At 33.6% G+C, this 12,487-nt stretch overlaps 1 protein-coding gene across 3 annotated transcripts in view; it reads right to left on the reverse strand.

The window, feature by feature from the left end:
* Positions 1 to 9,447, reverse strand: part of LOC143203812 (uncharacterized) — a 77,440-nt gene extending 67,993 nt beyond the window's left edge. For 2 of the 3 annotated variants that reach the window (XM_076416101.1, XM_076416100.1), the window contains exons 1-3: positions 8,937 to 9,447; positions 2,401 to 2,551; positions 1,998 to 2,344 (exon numbers count right to left, since the gene is read on the reverse strand). In XM_076416101.1, the coding sequence (XP_076272216.1) occupies positions 1,998 to 2,344; positions 2,401 to 2,551; positions 8,937 to 8,982 (544 nt within the window). In that variant the 5' untranslated portion in view covers positions 8,983 to 9,447. Of the gene's footprint in view, positions 1 to 1,997; positions 2,345 to 2,400; positions 2,552 to 2,666; positions 2,722 to 8,936 lie in introns of all 3 variants that reach the window. The other variant, XM_076416102.1, reaches the window with a different exon arrangement.
* Between the last annotated feature and the right edge of the window lie 3,040 nt (positions 9,448 to 12,487).

Genomic DNA, 12,487 nt, shown 5'->3' on the forward strand with positions numbered 1-12,487 from the left:
TGGTCGTTAAGAATCAAAAAGAGTAATAATCTTAAAACCAATTTGAAAAAACGGGTTCCTGATTTCTTTTCGCCCACAGATTTTATTTCAAGCCCAAAACCGCGTATATCCAAAGAAGTAGTAAAATACGTCATCAATATATTTAATGTATTGCCTGTCGCAATTTGTAAATTCGTTTTAGAGCCACACAATATTTTCCTTCTCATTTTATTCCAGTTAAAAAGAGATACGTTCAAACGAAAGAACCTGCAAAAGTGGTTCGGTTGTCAAATATTTGCAGAGTTCATCAAACTATTAGTTATAACAACTAGTAGTTATAATCCGGCAAGGTTGTTTTAACGCTTTGCTTGTTTTGATACATTTTTAATCGCTGCTTTTTGTTGGTCTGATTGAAAATGCCGAACCCACACAGAACAAATTGGGTCTCGAATCAATTACTTCGGACAGAAACGAAATAATGGAGGCCCCCTCTTGTCAGTAAAATTCCTTAGAGATGTAAATATTTTTACTGTTAAATATTAAGTTACAACTATTTTTATTGACAAGTATTTTTAGCGTATTGCAGCCACACTGAATAATAGTATGGGAGCGGTCATTAAAATATCTCAAAAAATTATATATTTTTCATCTTGGATTCACTGAAAACAAACGGTTCTCATACGGAGCGGGTGATCAATTAATATCAGCTTGATGTTAGCTCTATCAGAAATCTATGAAATGTATCATCTCTCTATATCAGTGGGTAGTTTGTTCAATATTAACATAATTTAGTCCAATTATTTCAAAAGAAACTGTCTCTAAAGTACATAGCTTAGAGCTATCAGATATTGATTGAGTCATTTAGAGCATCTCTTCGCACACTGTTAAGTAATGTCCAAATTTAAATGGTGTAAAGAGAGTAGGAAGTTATATTGTAAAGTGTGAACGATTGATATACATAGATATGTATATAATTGTTCAGAATTATACATGAGCAGTAGGTTACAATGTATGAGAAGAGGATAAATATTAAGTTTTTTGTAGATATGGTAAATACACTAGGGAGAATTTAGTTATTAATTTTATCAAAAATAGTGTACACAGGTAGTAACAGAAGAAACAAAAATATATAGTGATATCAAAATGACTTGACAAGGAAACACGCCATCGAAATAAACAAGAACCAAACGTAAAATTTTAAATATTACTTTCTAATGAAAATAAAATACATTACTTGGATATACAATTGTTAATTAGATGGATTATCCTTCAGGAAATAACACTACATAAAAAAACGCGCCTAGGACTCTGCCTCATGGGTGGTGTAGAAAAGAATTAAATGCAAATATAATAAAATATATAATATAGCTATATAATTAACTATAGTTACCAGTCTTCGATAAGATATGCATTACGTGTACTATAATATTAAAACAAATTATATTTGATAATATTTTTGTTTCATTATTTGATATGGACTAGAATTGTGTTACATGTCGAAGCCAAAATAAACTAAAACTCGTTGATGCGGCAACATTGCGACGTTTTGACGTCATAAGCTGAGATCACGTATACTCACTGCTTACTTTGGTCCGACTAAACTTATATAATCTAACATTCAAATGTTTTTGTTTCTACAAGGGTTAGAAATATGTTGTATAGAAATCGCTATCTTTTAGCCCCCCTCCACTAGACTTTAACCTGTTGTTGTTCTTCTGTATTCTTGGAACGTTAATAAAAATATAGTAAAAAAATATCTAGAAAAAATATCTTTAATCTTTTAATTCTATTAGAAAAAAAAATTGTAAAATTTAGACACCGGAAGACCTTAACGAACGGCGAATTTATCTTTTTGACCGAGACGACAAAAAAAGTTACGATGGGCTATAATGGCTTAAATGTTAAGCTTCCATTTTTTCATAAAAAGTGCCCAGTTTTTCTTAATAATCAACTGGGACTCTTGTACCCCGATATTATAACTAAAACCGAGATGGTCATACTTCCCCATCCTAACTTACCTTGTTCATCGATTTTCGGTTCGTTCTCCTTGATATTTGAGTTGCTGGGACCTCGCTCCTCCTTATCCAGGTACTGGCTGATGTTATCCGAACTTTCCGCCGACTCTAGCTGGAACTCCTTCACCTCCACATCGTCCTCCATCAGTTTGTCGTCGTCCTCCACGTACTCCTCGATCACAAGCGAACCTGCCCGGCTGCTCTTGGCCGAGGAATCGTCTCCGGGTTCCGACACCATCTCCACCTGCAGGAAAGAGGGCGTGGTCTTGCCGCTTTCCGGATAGGTCGTCAGTTCCGATATCTCCACCCCCTCTCTTTTCTCCCCCATGACTCCGGCGGATTTGGTTCTTCTGCGATACGATAAGTGTTTAGTTGAAAATGAAAACGTGTAAGACGATCGACTTACCTCAGAGCGTCCATGGTGAATGGATATGGATCGATTTTCTCGTTGAAAGGCGGTTTATAAAGATGGGTCCAGGGATAACCGCCTCTTCTTCTGGCTCTTCTGATATCTTCCCAACGATAGGTTTTGATCGGTACTCTGGGAGCTTTGCGGGCTATCAACGACAGAAATTGTTGAAAGGAATTTGACTGGCAAAAAATGCGCACGCACACATGAACAGTGATAATATTATTAAAACAGCCTGTTAAGTCAAAACTCGTTATATTTACCTTTAATAATCAGATTCTTCCTTTTCGCGTAGGCCTTTTTATTCGCAAATGATTTCTAGGAATACACATAAGAGGGTTACTCAACGTTCGGAATAAGTCACTTTATTAATATAAAATTCTAAGAAGCATCCACATTCATGCCGGAAAGTTGTAGATAGATAAACTGTAAATTAATTTTGAAGATTTACGATAGCTTAGACCGATTATGCTTTATTGTACAGGTTTGTTCGATTTACATGCATCAATGCAGAGTTGAGGAACAAATCTTTACTAATCTTTACTAATTACTGACGGCTACAGAAAATCCTGTAGACACCCTCCCAGAGCGACAGTGGTGAGCTGATAATAAACTTCGTATCCCTGACATCCCAAAGCGTTAGTATATTACAGATATATAAAATTTGAATCCGCTAGTAGATAAAAGCTAAATCAAAAATATAATCAGTAATATGGACAGCAACCAGTTGAAGGTCATGGCATCAGCGTTGCAATGTATAGATTACATTGAGAAAACAATTAATTGATTGCTTGTGTTTTGATCAGTGACATCTATTGATTTTGGCTATTACGAAGTCTGAATATAAACAATTGTTAAACAACCTAATCTTTAGTTGCTTTACTTAAGGAAATCTGCTGTCGAAATCCACCAAATACTTCTGGAAACGTGTGGCGATTCTACTGCGTCATATCCCAATTATCAGTTGTTTTCAAAGGTTAAAAAGTTGTAAATTTGATATCAATAGATCAAAATAATTCGAAGGCAATGAACATCCAGCCCAGAAGCCCAGCAGAAGTCTGAAATAACTTCCAAAACCGCTTAGCAGTTGACAAATTAAGTATTTTATATCGTTTCAACATTGCGATTTCATTAATTGGCAGGCAATTAAGAAGAGTTTTATCTGGTATATTGCGACTGGCAAAAAAGAGAATCGACTACGATAATTCCAAGCTCAAAATGGCTGCTGGTGAATCAGCAAGGTGTCGTCTATTACGAGCTGCTACAATAGAACTGTTAATTGTGGCAAAACATATTGACAATAACGATTAAAAAACGCAAAATTATGAGGACGTTCAGTCGCATGTTGCAAGCGTACTCAATATAGATACCATATTCTAATTGCCGCTTGTTCAGAGCGACACAACATGGCTTCGCTGGCACACATTTTCGAAATTCTATGATAAAACAAGTTCTTTCGATACTATATAGCCATGTTGGCAGAAACATGAGAAGAATAACATGAGAGAGAAACAAGAGTTGTAGAAAATAATGGAAAACAGTTTTATTAATATAAATTGTCTCAATTTTCCTCAATAAATAGCTTTCTAAATGATGAGAATGTATGCAAAAATCTTTAAAAAAAACTAACATTAACGAGTGTTACATGATATTGGTGAAAACAATGAGTATAGAAATTTAAAAAAAAGACTTCACATACAAAATAAAAATGTCATATTTCACCTAGAATTAAAACGCGATGGTTAAATTAAATAAACTGCTTCCCTGTAAGCCGGATGTACTCTCCAGATCTGCGTCATGTGACAATTGCGATAAATTTTTACAAACCTCACAATATTGTTCTAGAGAAAAGAATTATTTCTAATATATGTCCTTCTGTGTTTGTCTAATTTGTCTCGTCATTCAGTTGGAATGAAGATCAAAAAAAAGTTTTCGATCTAATCATTTTAATATGAGAATATTGGCTTCAACGTTTTAAAAGTTGTTATTTTGAACGTTTTAAAAATGTATAAGTTAGGAATAAGGTTACTTAGAAACAAACTAGTGTAACTCTATTGATGTTAAAAACGATATAACACCTCTCGGTAACAGATTCTGGATAGGAAAAACAATTTATGAAGATAACCAAAAACATATTAAGAAAAATTCTATCATAGAGATGATGGAGATAATGATTGATGATGGAGTTATTCAATATGTTCGTAGATTGCCACCTACTCATTTATGAGACGATAATGATTAAACTTATTTCACCTACACAATAAATCAAACTGAAGAGAAAAATAGTGATACTACAGCTAGAGAAACAAGATGTGGTACATGTGGTGATGTGATTATCTCCTCAAGTAAATGTGTCTTTAAATAACTAATGAATAAAATTTGAACTGAGTTTGGTTATATATAATATTTTGATTATTTTATTGGGTAATATTGTGCTAAACAACATGAACACTGGAAATCGAAAGTTATCTATAATCCATCCAAAATAACAATGAACTCATGTCATCAGGACATCGAATGAATTGCCTATTGCAGTTTGTAAATTCATTTTAAAATCAGACTAAACTAGCTATTGTTATTTTGACTCTGTGCTTAATATTTGTAATTACTCTGATTGAAAATACCAAATCTAATAAATAATCAGAATCAGAAACATATTGCTTCTCTAATCAGTTACTCTGAACAGGAAGGAGATAATGAGGACCTCTTCTTACCAATAAAATGCGTTAGGGAGATAAGCATTGATACTGTTAAATAAAAAATTTTTGGCGTTTTTATTGAAAATATTTTAATAAATAAAGCTACACTGAATGGACACTGATTATAATTTCGCAACAGAAAAATAACGATATAATGTAACAGGTGAGGCAAAAATCCTGCTACCATTTTTATTGAGCGCCATCTTGGTTATGTGACGTTTAACTAATCGTCAAGTGCCTCACAAAACCACAATTTATCGTTAATAGAACAGTCGGTTTTGGGAAAAACAGAATCCTCAATTGATTCATGAAACATTATTGCATCCACTAAAAACAACTGTATGGTGTGGAATTCATGCTGGAAACATCATTGATCCCTATTTTTTTGAAAATGACCAAGGTGTTTTAGTTACTGTTATTGATGAATGGTACCAAAAAAAATAATACCTGAAATGGAAGAACAAGGACCAAAGGGCATGTGGTTTCAGCAAGCTGAGGCCACAGCACACACAGCTCGTTCAACAATTGAATTATTGAATGACGTGTTTCCACGAAGACTAATTTTGCGAATCAGCTTTAACCACAAAGAGCCTATTGTGGTTGGCCTCCTGGGCCCAACAACGTCGTACCTCGTTCTTTATGAAACAAGAGACTAATAGGATACGGTTGGGGAGGAGAGAGAAGGCTACCAATTTAGCTGCACATCCGCTCACTCATTTTCCAGTATAGTAACGTGGGAAGGGATCTACAGTAAACCTGTCCTGATCCCATTCAGATAGAGGCTACGGATGATTAACAGTGAGTCGGTGGCCATGTGATGGTTGAACTTCTGTTCCAGGAAATATTCGAGGGCATTTCGGGTGTCTGTAAGGATTAGCTATTCTTTGAAGGATTGGATTGTGATATATGATAAAGCTTTGAATATCGCGAAGAGTTCAGCGGTCAATACTGAACCCTGTTCGAGAGCTTGAAATGGAATGCCCATATTGCGAGATTTAGAGCTATCGGAATATAGATTTCGAGTCACCGACCAGGATAAGAGTGGAGAAGTTCACGGGACTCGGTCCGAATAAGATAAGGACTATATCTCTCTTTTAAAAAATTAACATAAGGATGTATTTATGAAGGGGATAGTGATGGTCGGAGGGGGAAAATTGGGGTAGTGGACAAGGAGGTATCTAGTATCAGCAATTATATGAGATGTACGAGTGGAGTAGTTAACCTTTAATTAATTTAATTTATTATCAAAACTGGTTCAACATTAATTCACAGTCTTTACACACACAATTTGATATGCCATAAATTCAGCCAGAGTGATCTATTTCTATTTTTAAGTATATAGTTGTTATTTTTCAAACAAATAGTTTCTAGTCTGCGGGGCCTAATTTTCGCCTAATTTTGCGACGTTGCCATTTATAACTGATCGTGAGGTAGAATCCAATCAGCACAATATCGTCATTTTTGTTTTAGCGCCGAAATTGTTAAGATTCTTCTAGTAGCATTGACTTGTTTTATATAATCTATAAAGCTATTAATTACATTATTTAGGTCCTGTATTGTGTGTTATTCTCAGTTAATCGTTATTTTATATATACTGTTATATTCCCCGAATTTATTAATTAATTTCTCAATTTATAAGTAGGGTTAAGAAGTTCGATCGTACATGTCGTTTGTACTACTTTTCTTCACTTGTTTTCCATATAGACTTAACTATTATATTAATGTTTGTTCTTGTATCGCTCAAATTTTAATTCTATACAATAAGCAATAATGAATAAAACTTGTAACTTATGAGTATTGTCAAAGGTCTGAACAGACGTTATCGCAGAGAAAAAACTATTGAATTTTAACTATACTGAAAATTTTAAACGCGGAAAAGTAATATTGAGAGAACAAATTAAGGGTACATTACAGTTGGTAAAAGTTTTAGCATATTTCAATTTACTTATCACTGAACAGATATTATAAGACTACATTAGAAGGTTTATATATTAAATTATGTATATATCCAAACATACGTACATATATTTATATAGAAATTATGGATTATTATTGGAATCTTTATATGCAGAAAAATAAATCATTTTTATTATCTGACATATTGTTTCCTTTTCTTTTTTCTAGGATACAAAGCTATTTTAAAATTAAATATTCTTATAGGCTCTATATAGTAAGTTCTTCGTGTTACTTCATATTACTAATACAATGTTTATAAATTTATAAATAAATTACATTTGTTATGGCATATGGGGTTTTTAGTTTTTTTATCCTATAATAAAAATTATTTTAGAATTAAATATTTTTATAAAATGTTCTCGATATTACTTTTAATAAATTACAACACGCCCATAAATTAATTTTAAAGGGTTTACAACAGATGGTATTACTGCGTGTTAAATCTCATCGGATACATTTCGGATCACCTTCGTATTGAAACCCTATCTACAGGCTTCCTTTTCATACGTGTGATATTATTAGAGTGTTGAAATTGTCTGAATTGTACATAGTAAATCGCATTTGTGGAAAACTGTACTTTTTTACTACATTTTGAAGAAAAAGTCGGCTGAAGTCATCAACACACAGTATGTGAAGCTTATAGCAAGCATGCTTCGTCGATTGTAGTGATTTTGGCATAAAAACAAGACGTTCTGAACACCCCAATAAATTTAAAGACAAAGACTTGGAGGCTTTACTCGATAAAACCATCAATGGGCATCACTATCGACTATAATTGATGCGTTTGTGCTGAGCAATGTGCAAAAAAGGCTGGAATACGCAACAATATTACAATACAATCACAATCAACAATTACAATGTTATCTATCAACATAATTCTGAGTCGTCACCTGCCTTAGCAGCGCTTCACTTATCAAAATATCAAAAATGCACGATTTTTGGTTAATATCTAGTATCTAGTTAGTATATTTTAGGTTGGATCAAAAGATACATAGCTTTTTCGAAATGAAATCCTTCAATTGGACATGGACAATACATTGCAGTATTGAAATAAATATATAAATAATTTATTGAAATATACATATAATTTATAAAAACTGGCAACGTCACAAAATTAAATTTTATTGCAAATGGCAGGCGTCCCTATGAGTAGACTAATTTTTTTTCGAATAGTCTAAAGTACAATTTTCTTTGTTTATTTTAGTTTTCAATGTGATAGATATTGAATCAACTTAAGATTAAAACATTGTTTGAAATAATATACAGTTAACCCTTATTAATACCCCTAAAATTAAAACGCACCCGATAAATACAATAAAATGTGTATAAAAATATAATTAACTATTTATTTATATGCAACCAAACATACACGAACTATTGGTCATTTGGTAATAATCTATTTAATTTATAAGTTATGATATAATATATTCAAGCGAATTCAAATATATACGTAGCTTTTAATTTTAATATCGAGAGACGTTACAAATAATGACGCTCCTCTATCTCTTAAATTATTATTAAAACTATTTTTATTTTGAATAAAATTATCCTCAAAAATCCCCGAATGAGTGTCCACCTTACCCAACCAATTCCCAGATTCATACACCGACAAGGTCCCTCCTACGCAATCACGTCTACTAATAGAAAACCCGTCTGAATCCTAGTTTGATACGCATTCTGTCTATCCGGATGACGAAATATTATTAGGGCGATCGAGTGAAATAGTTGGATGAATGTGCATGTATGTATTAAGGGTTGTTGTCGAGATTGTTGTTGTTTATTATGCAGTTAGGTGCGAGTAATCCGAGTTAATAAATTATCGACGTTATATATGTATGTAGACAACCAAACAAACACGAGGAGGAAAGAAATGCGCACCTTTGGTGTTATTCTTTCGAGTTTTATGCTTTCTAGTGTTGTCCATTATCACAGCGACTGAGGGTGATCGACGACCGCGTCACGAGGCATACAGTCATCTTCGCAGACGTCCGTAGGAACGCGCACTGGTTGGGCGGAGGCGCCGGGAACCGTTCTAAAAATACTCTCTGAAGATTGTAGGTTTACGGATCTTCTTGGGGCGCCAGACGCGGGTTTATATAACACTTTTTCGCGATTTTCTCGGTTCGCGAGTTTCGTTCCCGGGTCCGGTGACGGCTAAAATATCGGGGGTTGATTGGTACGAACTAGCGCCGCGAGTTGAAAAGTTTTCGGTCGTCGGAGTCGTTGTCTTCGAACGTATGGGGGGCGCGAGGCGACGGGGGCCCTTGCGTCCGCGAAACGTCTCGTCGTTTAACACAGACACGCGCGCGTCCCGAAGTAACTGGGTCCGGTCGGGAGGAGGAAAACCACTTTTCGCCGATGTTTTCGTCTCACGTCCGATCCCGCAACTAAAGGCCGGCCTATTTTTGGGCCAGCGTCTATTTTTGAAAAATGACACGCCGCATCTCGCATCATTTCTGACGCTAATAACGCGAAACGACTTTTTTATTATCCGACGATTGTTGTTGGGATGATGGCGTCCGTCCGTTTGTTCGACACGCGGGCCGAGAACTTTTTCCTCGGTCCAGCGCGTTGTTGTTACTTCCAGAATTTGGGCCGGATGGCGATTTTATCGCCTTGCCTTCTTCTTTCTTATCTCGTATCTTCGGATACCGCAGTTCATTTTCCAGGTTTTCCAGCGAATGTAATATTTTAAGCGCGCGGTCATTTTTTTTTACTATAAAAAAGTCCTTACTTAGAAAAATTCTTGCGATGTATAGTCTATCCGAAGTAGCCATGAATAATGTATATGTATATACCTTCTAATTATTATTTGTTTCAACCGAAGCCGAATCATATGGATGACAATACGCTATTGTTATAAATCCATATATATGTATCCATATAGTCCTTCCAATAAAAGAATCAATGCACGTCAGCAGCACCGTTGAATTTATTGCTAAATTCAGTTTATAAAATCATAAAATCTCTTTTAAACTAGAAGCATTTTTATTTTTCATTTATATATGTTTACAATTATAATTACAATTATATATGTACAGTAATAAAACTATCCAAAGAAATTTTGAAGATATGTCACCTAAATTAATGACGTCAAAACGTCGCAATGTTGCCGCATCAACTCTGAGTTTTAGTTTATTTTGTTTTTGACCTATAACAAAAATCTAGTCTAAATAAAATAATGGTACAAAAATGTTATTAAATTTAATTTAAGCATTACAGTACATGCATATATTATCAAATAATTTAAACTACAGATAAGTAGGCAGTTATAATAGTTTTTACTAGGGTTATGTTTGATCTCTTATATTGAACTCTTTTCCATACCACTTATGAGTTAGTCTATGAGTTCTAGGCGGATTTTTCATGTAGTGATATGCCCTGGAGGCCTATCTACCTAATTAACAATTGTATATCCAAGTAATGTATTTTACTTTCGGTATAGAGCATATTTACCTTTTTATGTTTAGTTCTTGTTTCTTTCGATAGTGTATTTCCTGGTCAAGTCATTTTGATATCACTGTATTTTTTTGTTTCTTCTGTTACTACTTGTATAGATCAATCTAGATAAAATTAATCAATGAATTCTCCCTAACGTATTTACAATATCCACAAAACAGTTAGTCACAACAGTAGTCTCTCCTCATACATTCTAACCTAATGCTCATGTATAATCTGAATAAATACGCACATAAATCGTTCACATTCTACAATATACTTCCTACAGCTATAGTATATTAATTATATATCCATCTTTGGTTGTTTCCACGTGTTTATTTCTCACTTCTCACCACCCTGTCTTGAAAATTGTCAGCATTGAATCATAACCCCACGTTCAGAAAGTTTAATTCAGTTGAATGACTAAGCTGTTAATTTCCAACATATCTAATATTTGTTCCCAATTTTATCTTTTGTCAATTTCTTCTTGAATGTGTCTGATCGAGTGCATCCAAACCCAAGGTGTTATTAACCGTTCCAGCATCTGCAATGGATTATTAATAAATGTTATGACTAACAAAACCTAATTAATACTCATTTCAATGTTTACCTTTTTCCATCCACTTTTGTTGTCTTGACACTATTTTTATTATCATTTTGCCATGAGTGACCACTGTGTAGGTCCCATTACGAAATATCCACGTCTCATCTAAATACACAAACTGAAATAATAAGTCGTCCCTGATTTTATTACATGTCTTTAAAAATTGTGTTATTTTTATCAGTTTTTACCTGTTAAACAGTTGAAGATTCTATAAACGAACTTTTGAATAATTTATATACAACAACATGTGATTCCCTAGAAACTAGTAACATTTCATTATTGTACTTAATACAATTTTGAATATCCTTCTTCTTTTAACTAAAGAAGAAATATTATACTTTAACAATTTTAAAAGCAATGCCTGGAAGTTCCAGTAGACGACTTTGATACTTTTCAAACTAACAGTTTCCTCTCAAATAATTGTATTAAATTGGGTTTATATTGACTAAATTACTCAATTTCCCCAGATTCTCACTTAATTCCAATGGGACCACCTCGGAAGTGCACTCTTTCGAATAAAAAAAGAATTTTGAAAATCGGTCCACAATTCAAGGAGAAATCGGTGAACATATATAAAAAAAATATGCAGTCGTACATAGAACCTCCTCCTTTTTTTTAGAGGATTCCTTTAGACTCTTTGACTAACAAGGAACATGAATTAAACAGTCAAAAGAGTCAAAATTTAATCAGAATTAAGAATAAAGAAAAAAAGTATTAAGAATGGAAATCAAGAATAAAAAATAATGGAATAATGTCGTGTGAATAATCATCAGTTGGTCCCAATGACGATATCACTATTATCGTAAACCAAAAAGACGATTAAGTAAAAGTTATTTGAAATCTAATTCATAATTCTTTCACCATTACGTACCAATTTAAGATCTAATATATATGTTTAGAGATAACTCTAATTGTATATGTTTTTATATAAACGACATATCTCTGTCTAGGGCAGTAGAAAAAGTACAAGTCGCAGTCATGAAAATCTACAAATGGACGACAGATTGGAAGATTCAACTTAATAGCTTCAAATCTATCCACGTAAATTTTGCATTGCGGCGAAATAATAAAAACTTAATTATATCACTCAATGGATGCCCGATTCCTCAAGCAGAATCAGCTAAATACCTTGGAATCCATCTTGATGGTAGATTAAATTGGAAACATCATGTTAGACAAAAAGCAAAACATATTAGAACCAAAATAAAACAACTATACTGGTTAGTCGAAAGATACTCTCAACTTGATCTAAAATCAAAGAGGTTGATGTATAAGACAGTTATAAAGCCAATTTGGACAAATGGGATGCAAAAATGGGGTTGCACTAAAAATGTAAATCAACTAGTCATCCCGCTATCAAAACAAAGTTCTTCGATTGATTACCAAT

This window comes from Rhynchophorus ferrugineus, unplaced genomic scaffold (assembly GCF_030347505.1).
Source record: "Rhynchophorus ferrugineus isolate W39M unplaced genomic scaffold, kcgeb_rfMv2 rfM10, whole genome shotgun sequence".
In the NCBI taxonomy this organism is placed as follows: Eukaryota; Metazoa; Arthropoda; class Insecta; order Coleoptera; family Curculionidae; genus Rhynchophorus; species Rhynchophorus ferrugineus.